General features: G+C 38.4%; 1 protein-coding gene across 2 annotated transcripts in view; it reads right to left on the bottom strand.

The window, feature by feature from the left end:
* Positions 1-1,186: 1,186 nt before the first annotated feature.
* LOC309501050 (uncharacterized protein) overlaps positions 1,187-15,216 on the bottom strand; it is a 75,706-nt gene continuing 61,676 nt past the window's right edge. The window contains exons 1-4 of one of the 2 annotated variants that reach the window (XM_082172997.1): positions 6,631-7,358; positions 6,216-6,507; positions 3,690-4,886; positions 1,187-1,815 (exon numbers count right to left, since the gene is read on the bottom strand). In XM_082172997.1, coding sequence (XP_082029123.1) covers positions 1,808-1,815; positions 3,690-4,886; positions 6,216-6,276 — 1,266 coding nt within the window. In that variant the 5' untranslated portion in view covers positions 6,277-6,507; positions 6,631-7,358 and the 3' untranslated portion in view covers positions 1,187-1,807. Of the gene's footprint in view, positions 1,816-3,016; positions 4,887-6,215; positions 6,508-6,630; positions 7,359-15,216 lie in introns of those variants that run through there. The other variant, XM_082172996.1, reaches the window with a different exon arrangement.

Below are 15,216 nucleotides of genomic sequence, written 5' to 3'. Positions count from 1 at the left end.
CAAACAAAACCAGAGAGAAATGTATTCATAAATCTTTAAAACAATCTAATTAAATCTTGGGCACAAAACTTGAGTAAAAAAAGAAAACCTGTAGTATATATATATTGTATTTATCTATCTATATATCTATATATCTTTCTATATATATCTTTCTCTCTCTCTCTCTCTATATATATATATATATATATATATATATATATATATATATATTGTCTAATTTATCATTGTAGCCTTATTTAAGTTGATTTTCTGTATACTGTGTATTTATTTTTGGACTAATAGTGGTTAATAAAGTCCAATAATGGTATGAGAGAGTGTCAGTGGTGATATCATTGTGTTCTTGTCGGTCAGTGTTAACAACTGAGGCTTAGCCTGACAGTTAGCCTGCCCTGGACCAGGCTAGTTTCCCAGCATAAGTTGCCAGGGTAACTGAGTTTGAATTATTTTAAGTTTGCTTTATGAAACAGAATCCACCGACAATAAGTCTGACTAACCAAAATAAGCCTGGCTTGTATTCTAATCTTGTTTTATGGAACAACCCTCTGGAGGGAAGCATCATAAAATCCAGCATAACTCTCAATCGTGGAGAACTCTTCTCCAGAGCATGGTCTGTGTCCTGCCCGGTCCTGTTGTTTGGAGCTGTTGAGCCCTTGTTGTGGATCTGTGCTGTAGCCTGCTCATTGTTGAATGCTGTTGCTGAAGGGTCTGTTGCTTCATTGTGAGATGCCACAGTCTAGAACCTTTACATTGTAAAGCCACCTTGTGATTTGTTTTTCCTTTTAAAGCTGTTATTCTCCTGATTGTTTGTTGTTGCTTTCTTTTGTTTTGTTACTTGGGAACTATAGGGAGGTGGGTGCCATTTTACACCAAAGCCTCCTGCCGAACCCACGCAAACCCCTTTTTCTCCTGTTTTGTGGCTAGGTAGGGAGTGAGGGTAGATTTGTTATTTCTTTGTATATTCTTTGTGAGCCTTATTAAGAATTTAAAAACCAAGTAGATCTGGCTTTTGTTTGTTATTTTGGCATTGCCCCCTTCCGAAGCCTTTCTTCCCTAAAGCTCTACTTTCTGAGTAAGTTGTTTTATGTTAAGAGCCTTTGAATAAAAGAGTTAAAAATAATCTTCTTGTTGTGGTGCTGTGGCAGTGTCAGGTTCTGGGTGGATGATGTAGGAGGCGAACACGAAGATGATAAATCAAAGGTTTTAATTCAGAAATATAGCAAATACAAGAAACAGGGAGCGTGTGCTCAGAGCATAGACTTTAACCCAAACATTAACATAAACATTGACCGACAAGTGAAGAGTGAAAACCAGGAACTTAAATACACACACAGATGAACACAAGACAGGTGATGCAGATAATGATGATGAACAGGTGGGTAATGAAGGGAGTGAGTTCAGGTGTGGGAACAAGGAGGATTCTGGGAACTGTAGTGCAGACAGGACGATGACAGACCGTGAATGTGACATTACTCCCCCCTCCCGCAAGGCGCGTCCCGCGCCGAAGAAGGCAGCATACGGGAGGGGGGGTGGGCATCCTGGAGTCCGTGACGGGGGGTGGGCATCCTGGAGTCCGTGACGGGAAGGTGGAACAGGTTCAGAAGGACGGACTCCAGGATGGTGGCAGGACAGACAGAGGAGGAGGTGATCACGACGGTGCAGACAGAAGACCGAACCAAGGCGGTGCAGGTTGAAGACAGGACCAAGGCGGTGCAGGTTGAGGATAAGGCCCTGGCGGTGCGGACCCTTCGGGTGGCCATGGCGGTGCGGACCCTTCGGGTGGCCTCTGCTTCTGTGTTTTTCACCCTCCTCACTTACCTGACAACAATATGGAACGCATCATCAACCATACTTATGAGCAGTTTCTTGTGGTCCTGATGAAGCTTCGTCTAGGCTTAACTCAAACATCTTTCATGAATGGCTCGATGTGATGGCTAAAGAGTTACAATGCCTTGTCCGGTGGCCATCCAGGAAAGATATCAGAAGAAATCTCCCCACCCTCTTCAAGACTACAGGCACTAACAATGCTGTTTGCATACAACACCATTATAATAGCCTAATTTGAAACATGTTTAATTTTAAATGAATTGGCTATAATATCTCAAATTAGCAATACTAGGCTAATCAGTGTCATAGGTAGTTTGGTAGCTCATCAGTTGCTAGATATCATGTCAACATTATATTTTTCCTCTGTCAGATTTAGTAGAAGCAGATCTTAACATTGTGAAACACATGGTCCTCAGTTTCAGAAACTGTCACATCAGGGAGTGGAGAAGCAACACACCCTTCATCCTCCTCTTTGGATTTGAGACAAGGTGAGCTAATTTAGTCAAACCATGTTTAGCCATTTTGACTGAAAGGTGTTAAGTAACACTAACATCATAGTGTGTTTTATTATATTAGGTTATAATTAGGATAAGAGGTTAATATCGTACTTCATGTAGAGAAAGATGATGGAGAAGATGTGATTGAGGATGATGGTCCAAGTGAAGAGAGCATGAGTGTTGCTCTGAGCACAGTGTGGAAATGAGAGATGAGGAACAGGAAAGTAGGCAGAGCAATTCAGACCAGTTTTTGCCAGAGGATCCAGGACTATGGCCAGATAAATTAACGAATGATCAGAGAGACACCATAGTACACAGGCTGGCAAGTAAAAGGCACAGAGAAAACAAACAAAACGCCACCTAAAGATATAGAAGGAAACCCATTTCCCATTTATCTTGAAGAACATGGGGGCCCATCAGGACTGCCTGCATAGGGCCCGGGATCTTGTGCTACGTCACTGTTAATTAATAATGTTGGATATGTAAAAGTAACCAGGAACAGGCCAACATCACTGGGACGCCAGGTATCACCGTTGAGCCCTCCAGTGATGTCATGGGCTCATCAATGAAACATCAGTGAAAGAGGGAGCCCACCGGATGACTCCGATGATGTGCCTACCCTCCCATATTTGATGACAAACTGCCTCCCATAATTCCTGTTCTGCAACATCAAAATATCTGCAAATGTCAAGATCAAGGATTCAAGGATTTAATGGGTACGTGCTCTCACATAAAGGAGATTTACATCTTGTCCTGTGTTTAAAAACTTTCAGTCACATGATGTCAGTGGGACAAAGTATGGAAAACTGTTTCCATCACAGTTACAGTATATAATAAAAATATGCAAGTCACAATAGTGATAAATGTTGTCATAATTATGACTTAGTATCTTATAATAAACTTTCACATAATAATGGGACACTTTCCTGCAATAAGATCCCTTCTCATTATAAAAAACATACAGTAAATCCCATAATAATCAGCTACATCATATTAATGACTTACAACTCATAATAAAAGATAATTTCTCATAATCAAATACTTTCTTGATACTTTCTCATAATGATGTACATCTCGTAATGAGAAACTTTCAAGTAATGACTTGATATCTCAATGTTTTTTTTTGTAACAATGAGATAGCTTCCAAAATTATGACTTAATATCTCATAATAATTAGAAACTTTCGTAATAACTTAACATTGCATAATAATGAGATGCTTTCTCATAATAAGGACTAAACATCTCATAATAAGAAATGTTCTAATGAGATACTTTCTCATAATTATAACTCAGTATCTCATAATAATGTAAAAAAATGTGAATCCAAATGTCCTGTTGCTCATCATGGCTGTTAGGAAACTAACTTACACAGGAGAGACGTGTGCGGCTTCTCTCTAGTGTGGATCCTCTCATGTATTTTCAGAGATGATGACTGACTGAATCTCTTGTCACAGTGTGAACACTTGTAAGGTTTTTCTCCAGTGTGAATCCCCTGATGCAGTTTAAAATGTCCAGCTGTAATAAAAGTCTTCTCACACTCAAAGCACATGTACTCTCTCACACCAGTGTGAATTTTCTGATGTTTATATAAATATTGCAGCCGTGAAAAACTCTTTCCACACTCAGAACATGAATGTAGCTTCTCCTTCGTATGAACTGTCAGGTGTGCCTTCAGGTGTGATGTACAGAGAAATGTTTTGCCGCATTGATCACATGTGAACGGCTTCTCTCCAGTATGAACTCTCGTGTGAATCTCAAGATGTTGTTTGTTTGAGAATCTCTTTTCACACTGATCACATGCGTACGGCTTCTCTCCAGTGTGGATCCTCATGTGGATCTTAAGGTTATTTTTTTGTGTGAAGCTCTTCCCGCACTGATCACATGTGGCCGGTCTCTCTCCTGTATGAACTCTCATGTGAATCTTAAGATATGTTTTGTTTGAGAATCTCTTTTCACACTGATCACACATGAATGGTTTCTCTCCAGTGTGAATTCTCATGTGAACATCAAGAGTTTGTTTTTCTGAGTAACTCTTTCCACACTGATCACATGCGTACGGCTTTTCTCCGGTGTGGATCCTCATGTGATGCTCAAGATTTCGTTTGGTTGTAAAACTATTTCCACACTGATTGCATGCATATGACTTCTCTCCAGTGTGGATCCTCATGTGAACATCAAGATGTACTTTTTGTTTAAAGCTCTTCCCGCACTGATCACACGTGTGCGGTCTCTCGCCTGTATGAACTCTCATGTGAATTTCAAGATTTTGTTTGGTTGAGAATCTCTTTCCACACTGATCACACTTAAACGGCTTCTCTCCAGTGTGGATCCTCATGTGGGTCTCAAGACTATGTTTGGCTGTGTAACTCTTTCCACACTGAGTGCAGGTGAAAGATTTCTTGGCTCTTCTTTTCTTTAAAAGTGTCTGTTTAGTCTTTGAGCGACTCAAATGTTTTTCTACAGGTTTGACATGATGTTCCTCCTCCACTTCACTCAGTTCTTCTCTCTCCTCCTTCACTTCACTCAGTTCTTCTCTCTCCTCCTTCACTTCACTCTCCATCAGGTCTGACATGAAAGAGAAAGAGTTATTTCCTTTTCAGTACAACAAAAATAATTCAAAGAGAGGAATATGAAGTGAAAGGACATAAAAGAGGTCTGATGTAATAACAAAAACTACTTTCCATTAATGAGGTACATTGATAATAATAATTTTTTAAAAACATTATAGACACAAATCCCATGTTTCAGTAGAGAGAACTATTAAATATATTTGATCAATGACACAATTATCTAATGTAAAATGTAATTTATTTGACTTAAAACTATTGAATTATTACAGTCCAGTCACACTAGACTTTTAATTCCAATGTCTCCCATTCATTCGCATGTGAACGTGGGAAACCAGAAACACAAGTTTCGCTGCGTTCCAGTTCAAGTGGAAATGCCAATTAATTATTGGTCATTTATATCATAGTTTAAATAGACATTGCAGAATCACAGAATCCAGTCACTAATGCAACTTACTGTATAAAACAGAACGTCACAGAAACCAAATATAAAACAGAGCTAATGACAACGGGATGGTTTTGATTCTGAAGAGACTGCCGGTAAGAGGAAATGTTTGCGTTGCGCTATCTAAGCACTAATAACTGCGTTTGGTGGCTTCGTGTAAATGTGCATGTTATGGACTTGGGTATTTATCATTGTTATTTTGGTATCTGTGATTAGGTTAGTGGTTAAATTGCTGAGCCTAAACGCCTAGTAGTGTTAACAATCATTAAAAAAAGTATATTATCAAGAAATGATTAATATATTCAGTTTGCTAAAATTAATGTTCTGTCTAAAATTCACTGTCTTAATGTGAAATCAATTCATTTGTTAGAATATTTATTATGGTAAACATGGTTAAATTCCCTTCGAATGAAATACAAATCTGCTGATAAAAGCTAACTCTTTGAAAACTTATTTGCTATGGTGTAAAATAGTATTAATAAAAAGAAATAGTATTGTGCTAACGCTTACTAATTAAACCCGTATAAATTATGTACAATGTGAAATTGTGGTGGTTTAATTCATGTGCATTGCTGTAAATATTTACACTGCTTTGTTGTGTGTGGTTTTAAAGGTTTTTCACCTACTGAAAATTCTACAATAAATTGAGAAAAGGCAACTTAAGTCTCATTCTTGTTCAATTCAGAAGTAAGGAACCGCTTTCAAGTGTGGGACCCGTGCAACTTAGAACATTTGACAATATCAACCTCCCGCTACTGAACATTTGTTGAAAATCTGTACCATTTCATAGTTGAACTTATTATCTAAAAGTGATGAAGTGCTTGAATGTTTCTAACATGAATGTTCTTCAGCATCATGAATGAATGAAGAATAAACACCAACCTCCTCTTTGTTCTTCAGGATCTTCAGTGTGTTTCATTCTGCAGGGTTCTGGATCACTCATGTTCTCACTGTCCTCTTTAATAAACTCAGTCTTTGCAGATTTCAGCTCCTCCTGATGCTCTGATGCTCGTCTTCACTTGTAGCTGATGGGAAATTACAGCATTTATTGGAGAATTGCTGTGGGAGGAGCTTCACTGATGATGTAATTGATGTGGGAGGAGCTTCATTGTCCATGTGACTGCTGTGGGCGGAGCTTCACTGACTGAACTGCAGATTGGTTGGAGGAGATGATCTGCCAAAACCAAAAATATATCAGTAACTACGTTTATTTTTATAGGGTCAAAGACCAGATTAAACACATTAAAAAAACACATTAAATGCAAGTAAATATATTTTCAACTATAAAAAGCGTCACCATGGCAACAGCGCCAGACAAAAAGAGGTCTTCATATTTCTCACCAGCAGAACTGGATGAGCTTCTGCAAGCATATGGAGAGTACGAACATTATTATTATAATGTTTTAAATATCAGCTCCAGCAGCGAAGGACAGAGAGTTAGCTAGGGAGAAAATAGTTGCTTGAGTCAATGCGTACATTTACATTTCAATTAGTTATACAGTGTTGGGTGTAATTAATTACCAAGTAATCTAAATACTGTAATTTAATTAAAGGGATTACTCTTAATTCTTAAGTAAAATCTGATGTAATTGCATTAGACTATAGAACAATTCTGTATATTTAACATACATTTTTAAAAGGTATATTTTTAATGAAACCTTCTCCCTCTACACACTTTGGTCAGTTCTAGAATAATTCATGCAATTGTATATTGTTTATTTGAAAGCATTAAAAGTGCAGTTTCTTGTCTCTCCTTGTATTGTTCAAGTGGTTGAGGTTGAAATGGGATTTAGTAATTAGTAATAAGTAGACCAATACCTTATAAAGATAGTCATTATTACATTAACCTAATTACACTGCTGAATGTGTCATTTGTAGTTAGTAATAACTATTTTAGAGTAACTTGCCCAACTGTTATAATATCAGAGGTGAAACTGGAAGAACAGTATGTTATTCAACCTAATTTTAATTTTCATGTAGATGCAATCCAGCAGGCATTAAAAGAACATGGCAGCAGCTGAAAATTGTATATATATATATATATTTTTATTTTTTTGGCTGTATACTCTTTTTGTCTTTTATCCATATGGTAATTGGCACAATTAATAATGTATCTGTCTGTCTATCGTTAAACAATATATGCAATTTCACAAATTTTTATTTTTATTTCTATTTATAATATTATTCTGTTTCTTTATTTAAATAAGGGCAAATATCTAGAAAGTAGTAAAGAACTGTAAGAAAAGCATTTGACCAACAAAAATACATTTGTATTTGTAACCAACAATTACCCTCAGTCTGTTGACACCAATGAAATGAGCTTTAAGTGTCAATTTACAGGAGATCTGAAGACATCAGCATAATAAATGAGGTGAAAACAGGAACTATTGTCATGAAATAAAGAGTGTTTTCAGCAGATCTGTTAATATTGATGAGCCTCAGACTATCAACACTCATTCAACAAGCCATTCAGGATCATCAGCAGATCATCTCACTTTATTCTGAGTGTTTGCTGTTAGAAACACATTATTTGAGTCAGGATAGATGATAAAAGCCTGTTAAACTGCTCCATTGAAAGACAAAACCGTTATTTATCACAAATTATCAATTTATCACATGGATCAGTGGTTCCCAACCTTTTTTTTTTTACCTTTAAGTTCATAGTAATTGTTCTGACTTCATGAAGCCTCATGGTGTGAATGAAACATCAAACTGACTAGAACAGACTCTTTGAAATGTATATATGATACTGGATATCAAGGGTGAAACTGTTAATAATGGAGACAGACAGCAATCTCATTCAGTGTCAGTCATGTGTGCAGTGAAATATAATGTATTCGCCATTTAAAAGCTATTTTGAGAAAATTAAAACGTGGAAAGCTCAAAAAGCAATCATAACAGGATACTTCATAACTTTCAGATCTAAAATTATTCCTGATTCAAGCAGAATCACCAGAAAATAAAAACAGACAATAACAATGAGGTGTTGATAAAAATTATAAAGTTTAATCAATCATTACATGAAGCAATTACAGACATTAAGTAAAACTGAAGGAGAATGCGACAGATCTCTCTCTTTACTGACTTATAAGAGCCAAAGCATCTCAAGAGAAGAAGAGAAAAGAAGTGTCCAGTTTCAAAGATACATGAAAGTATATCTTGTGTTTGCGTGGGAGAGTAGAAGTGGAAGAGAAACTAGATGTTCTGATGAAAAACAATGAAGAACGAGTTAAAATAATATCAGATTCATGTCTCTCTTAAAAGTGTTATGGCCTCTTCTTAGGAGGCCACCGGAGGTGATACTTCCGGTGGCGCTGCTCTGTTGCGACCCGGGCTACCTCGTGCTGCTGTCTTGTGTTCGTTTTTATTATTTTTTATTTTTTTTATTTTTTTTACACTGCTCAATCTGGGCACACGATGTACACGATGCTGTTTTTATTAAGAGGACTGATGCTGACTTTAGCCGTATGGCTGATTCCAAGCGATTCCATGCTGGTGAATCAGGACTTGTTGATGTCGGAGGCGGTTCTGTGCTATACCTGTGACCAACTTTTACTGTTCCAGCCTAGTCACACACTCGCCCCCCAGCTACCGAGGGAATTACAGGCGAGAACAGTGGGGGAAAGCCGTCGGATACGGACGCGGAAGAGGGGAAAACGTGGCGGGTGTAAGGCAGAGATTTCGGAGAAGGGCAGAAAGACCACCACTACCCTCAATGCTTCTCTGCAACACCCGCTCCCTGAGAAGCAAAGTTGAGGAGCTAAGAGTCAATACCAGAGTTCGACATGAGTACCGGGATTCATGCCTGCTTGTGGTTACGAGAGGACGTGCCGGACTCGTTCGTTGCCCTGGAAGGCTTCTCTCTGGTACGCTCTGATAGGAACGACAACTCAGGCAAGAGCAAAGGGAGCGGTATTTGTGTTTACATTAACCAAAAGTGGTGCTCGCAATTCTCCGTGAGAGAGCGGCTCTGTAACTCCGACATAGAACTGGTATGTGTAAGCCTTAGGCCTTTTTATCTTCCACGTGAATTCGGAAACATTTTAATATGTACTGTTTATATTCCACCTAGTGGGAATGCTGCAGACGCAGCTAAACTTACTGCAGACTGTGTTCATAGACAATTAAGTCGTACCCCTGAAGCACCTTGTTTCATTTTAGGGGATTTTAATCATTGTAAACTTGATGCTGTGTTGCCTGGATTCCATCAACATGTGGACTGTAATACGAGAGGCAAAAACATCTTGGACAAATGTTATGGGAATGTTAAGAATGCCTATACAGCTAAGATTAAATCGCCATTAGGCTCCTCTGATCATAATGCTGTCCATTTAATTCTGACATATAAGTCCATGCTTAAGAGCAGTAAACCACAAACTAAAACTGTATATGTGTGGAATGATGATGGAATTGAAACGTTAAAGGGATGCTTCTCTTGCACTGACTGGAATGTCTTTCAAAGTTTGGATCTAGAGGAGGCCGTAGAGACTATGACAGATTATATACTTTTCTGTAAAGATAATGTGTTAGACCAAAAAATAATAACTATATATCCAAACAATAAATCTTATATCTCCAAGGAAATTAAGGAGTGCATAGTCCAGAAAACAATGGCTTTTAGGAGAGGAGACCTTGCAGCTATGAAAGATGTACAGAAGGAACTGAATTATAAACTAAGGAAAGCTAGGAGAAAGGAGAGGGAGAAATTTGAGGCCCATTGTTTGACTATGAATACCAAAAAATTATGGGATTCTATGAAATACATGACAAACATGGTTCCAGCCAAAAGATCTATCAATGTGATAGATGAGGGGGCAAAGGCAAATGAGTTGAACGACTTTTATTGTAGATTTGATGTAAGAGACTTCTCACAGGAGCAGGTAAATGCACTGGATGCCTTGTCTATATTGGATAATCCTAAAACAATTATTGACCAGAACATGGTGGAGAGACTGTTTTCACAGGTCTGTCCTAACAAGGCTTCTGGGCCGGACGGCATCTCTGGGCGGTTACTAAAGTCTTGTAGTAGAGAGCTGGCCGAAGCCTGGTGCCCTATTTATCAGAAATCTATAGACACGCATACAGTTCCCTCTATGTGGAAGAGCTCCACTATTATCCCCGTCCCAAAAAAGGCTAGCTGTAAGGAGAATAATGATTATCGTCCAGTAGCACTTACTTCAATAATAATGAAGTGTTTGGAGAAAATTATGATTAATTTTGTAAAAACAGACGTGAGTGGTCTATCAGTTTGAGTTTCAATTTCAGTTTGCTTATAGAAGCAATAGAAGTACAGATGATGCTGTTATAGCTATAACACATTTTATAAATAGGCATTTAGAGGATCCGAGCTCGTATGCACGTCTTTTATTTGTAGATTTTAGCTCAGCTTTTAATATGTTGCAACCACATCTTTTAATTGCAAGGTTGAATGATTTTAAAGTTAATCCACTTATTATAAAATGGTATTATTCTTTTTTGACCAATCGCAGGCAGCAGGTTAGTGTTAAAGGGATAGTTCACTTTGAAATTAAATTTTGGTATGTTTTAGCTTACCTCAAGGGCATCCAAGATGTAGGTGTCTTTTTTTCCGCAGTAGTTTCAATTTTGATATTTTTAGGTCAAACCGTTCTTGTCTGTCAGTCATATAATGCAGGTCTATGGTCACGGTCTCAAAGAGCATGCACAGAGTCCAAATTAAAACAATTCCCCATCGTCCAAATTAAACAATTCCCCATCGTAAATACACATTGACGGCCTAAGACACGAAACGAGCGGTTTGTGTGAGAAAACGAACAGTATTTATATCGTTTTTACCTCTTATACACAGCCATGTCCAAGTGATCTGATCTGACGTGTGCGCAGACTGGTGCATAGATATATACACACTAGATGTCGCCTTAAAGACATTAGTTCCAATGAACTGCCGTAGACAAGGCGACATCTAGTGTGGTCATAAAATTTGACCACCAAGCTCAGCCAGCCCTATGCATGAGATAACAGGGTCGCAACATTCCAACACACACACACAAACACACTCTGGACTTTGAAACAGAAAACCCCCTTTCAGAAAAGTACAGAAAAGGACTTTTACCCATAAAGTCACTCTTAAATGTACTAAATATATAAATTTGTGTGTTAAGAGGTGTGTGTAAACCATAGGAAAGCATACATGTCCTATTTGTAACATTAATAGAACTGCAAATGCCTATACAAATGCATAATACAAATAATTGCTACAAAGCCTATATTCTATTTTTGATATCTCTGTAATCCTCTCCAGCTAACGGAGTTGAATTCCGATAGCAGAATTCAGTGATGCGCATTGTTTTATAAGTTCATATGTCTGGAGAAAATCCTCTCAAGTTAAAGTCAATCATGACTCATTCGAGTGGGCGTGTCTAACCGGACAAAGGAATCTTCCCGCTCGAAAATTCTCGACAGCTGATTCGTCCTACACGAAGGAGGGGACGGCACATGGGACACTGATAAAAGTCCAGACCTTCAGTTTCCTCGCTCTCTCTCTCTTCCAACTCAACTTCCTCTCTTCGGACCTTCTTCTCCCCCCCGGCGCAGCGCTTCTCCAAGGAACATCTGGAGGCCTGGCCTTCTCCATCGAGCGAGCACATGTTCGAGTCGTAGCTGCGTCCCTTGCAACTAAGATTTCCAGCCTCTCCCATCCCGGGAGACGAATCTGAACTTTCTCGGTAACGTTAAATTCAAGTGAGCCTTTACATCGTCTTGCGAAACGACCCAGAAGACGAAGCTAGACGCAAACCAGCCAGACACGCGCGCTTCCTGCATCAGCTTCAGCCTGACCAGAAAGAGCACTCGCAAGTATATTGATTCCTATAAAAGCTGTTCCAGGTGTCTAGGTCTTAGGTCTGTGATTTAAGTTACCCTCTATCTCTCTCTCTATATCTTTCTTTCTTTCATTTCATTTCATTCTGATCACGCTATGTTTTATGTTTGTTTCGGTTAAATGTTTATTTGTTTGTTTGCATTTTTACGTACGTTTATATTTGTAGGTTATATAATCTCTAGTGTGTGCCATTTTATTAATAAACCCATTTATACTTTTAATTGTCTCTGTGTTTGAAGACCCGCCTTATAAAGTCAATGAAACTTCAAGATCTAAGCTACAAGCTCGATATAAACTACATTTAGTAGTTCTTAATTCAGAAACTCAGTAAGTTTGATATTCGTGGCCAGAAGATAAAACTTTCTTGGAGTTTGAAAAGGGATAACCCCTTCTTAACTGTAATGATCAGACAGTACAGAACAAGGTAATCTCGATAATTGATAAAATAAATGTACATGCGACTTATGAATTATGACCATGAGTCATATTTATTAATATTTCCAAAATTCCCTATATTCTTGAGCTAATTCACATTTACCCCGAGTCGTTATTGTTATATAGTGCTGCGTTCGATACTATAGATCATACATTACTCTTAGATCGACTACAAAATTATACTGGTGTTCAAGGACAAGCACTAAGCTGGTTCAAATCATACCTATCTGACCGCTACCATTTTGTCTATTTAAATGGAGAAAAATCGATCATAACTCCAGTAAACTATGGAGTGCCGCAGGGATCTGTGTTAGGCCCTCTGTTATTTTCAATATATATGATGCCACTTGGAAATATTATAAGGAAACATGGAATTAGTTTCCATTGTTATGCTGATGACACTCAAATATATATTTCATCATGGCCGGATGAAAACGCTAAATTTTCCAAATTGACAGAGTGTGTTAAAGATATAAAAGATTGGATGACGCGTAATTTTCTTTTATTAAATCCAGACAAGACAGAGGTAATACTTATCGGTTCAAAAAACCGCCCACAAAACATCGCACAATACAACTTTAACATCATAGGATGTCCTGTTACTTTATCCTCTACAGTAAAAGACCTGGGTGTTATACTCGATTGCAACCTATCTTTTGAAAATCATATTGCATATGTTACAAAAACAGCCTTTTTGCACCTTAGAAACATTGCTAAGCTACGTAATATGCTATCAGTTTCTGATGCAGAAAAGTTAGTTCATGCATTCATGACCTCGAGACTGGATTACTGTAATGCTTTATTAGCTGGTTGTCCTGCATCCTCAATAAACAAGCTACAGTTAGTACAAAATGCCACCGCTAGAGTTCTTACGAGATCAAGAAAATATGATCATATAACACAGATTTTATCATCACTGCATTGGTTACCTATAAAGTTCCGTATTAATTACAAGGTATTGCTACTGACTTATAAAGCCCTAAACGGCTTAGCTCCAGTCTATTTAACGGATCTTCTATCACCCTATAATCCATCGCGCTCTTTAAGATCACTAAATTCAAGGATTTTGGTCATACCTAGGATATCCAGAACCACCAAAGGAGGGAGAGCATTTTCACATTTGGCTCCAAAACTCTGGAATAGTCTTCCTGATACTGTTCGTTGCTCAGACTCGCTATCCCAGTTTAAAACTAGATTAAAGTCGCATCTCTTCAGCCAGGCATTCTTATAATCCTACAGTTCAAACTACAATCCGGCCTCTATCTCATAAATGCCAGAGGAGAACTGGCCCCCGACTGAGCCTGGGTTCTCCCAAGGTTTTTTTTCTCCATTAGGTCACCTGATGGAGTTTTAGGACACCATTAGGTCACTTGATGGAGTTTTTCGGTTCCTTGCCACTGTTGCCTTTGGCTTGCTCAGTTGGGGATATTTTGGGGATATTTAATTTAATTTTATCAATCAATAAATTCCTCTTGAAAAAACTTTGTTGTATTATTTTAATTTAATACTGTGAAGCTGCTTTGATACAATCTGTATTGTGAAAAGCGCTATACAAATAAACTTGACTTGACTTGACTTGAATCTTCAGGTGTTTCTTCAGGACTGACGCCCAATGAAACTGTTTACCGCACTGATCACAGTTATATGGTCTTTCTTCAGAATGAGAAGAAGTGATTTCAGAGTGAAAGCCTGAGCCGCTTCTTCCCAGTGTGAACTCTCATGTGAATCTTCAGACTTGATTTACATTGAAGCGTTTTTTACACTGAGGGCAGGAGACCTGAAGCGGTGACAGATTTTTTGGCTTCTGTTTTTCCTTTCTTGTTCACGTCACGTTGTTTTCCATTTGAGTGAGTAACTGAAGATAACTGAAGGAACCTCTCTCCACATGGATCATGGTGATCCGGTTTATCCACTGCATGGATCTTCATGTGTCGCTTCAGGTGACTTTTAAAAGAGAAAATCTCTCCACACTGATCACACGTGTGCGGCTTCTCTCTGCTGTGGATCCTCTCATGTTTTTTCAGAGATGATGAGTGACTGAATCTCTTGTCACAGTGTGAACACTTGTAAGGTTTTTCTCCAGTGTGAATAATCTCGTGCAGTTTTAAACTGCCCGCTGTAATAAAAGTCGACTTACACTCAAAGCACATGTACTCTCTCACACCAGTGTGGATTTTCTGATGTACTTTTAAATATGGCAGCGATGAAAAACTCTTTCCACACACAGAACATGAATGCGGCTTCTCCTTCGTATGAACTGTCAGGTGTGACTTCAGGTTTGATGCACAGAGAAATGTTTTGCCGCATTTATCACATGTGAAAGGCTTCACTCCGGTGTGGATCCTCATGTGAACATTAAGGGATGATGATTGTGTGAAACTCTTCCCGCACTGATCGCATGCGCAAGGCTTTTCTCCCGTGTGGATTCTCATGTGATACTTAAGATGTTGTTTTTGTGTGAAGTCCATCCCGCATTTATCACATGTGAACGGCTTTTCTCCAGTGTGGATTCTCATGTGAATCTTAAGGTATGATGATTGTGTGAAACTCTTCCCGCACTGATCGCATGCGCAAGGCTTTTCTCCCGTG

Source organism: Leuciscus leuciscus (assembly GCF_965113295.1).
Source record: "Leuciscus leuciscus genome assembly, chromosome: 1".
Taxonomy (NCBI): Eukaryota; Metazoa; Chordata; class Actinopteri; order Cypriniformes; family Leuciscidae; genus Leuciscus; species Leuciscus leuciscus.
Note: the sequence above shows the minus strand (reverse complement) of the source record. Positions and strands in the feature narration are given on the sequence as shown.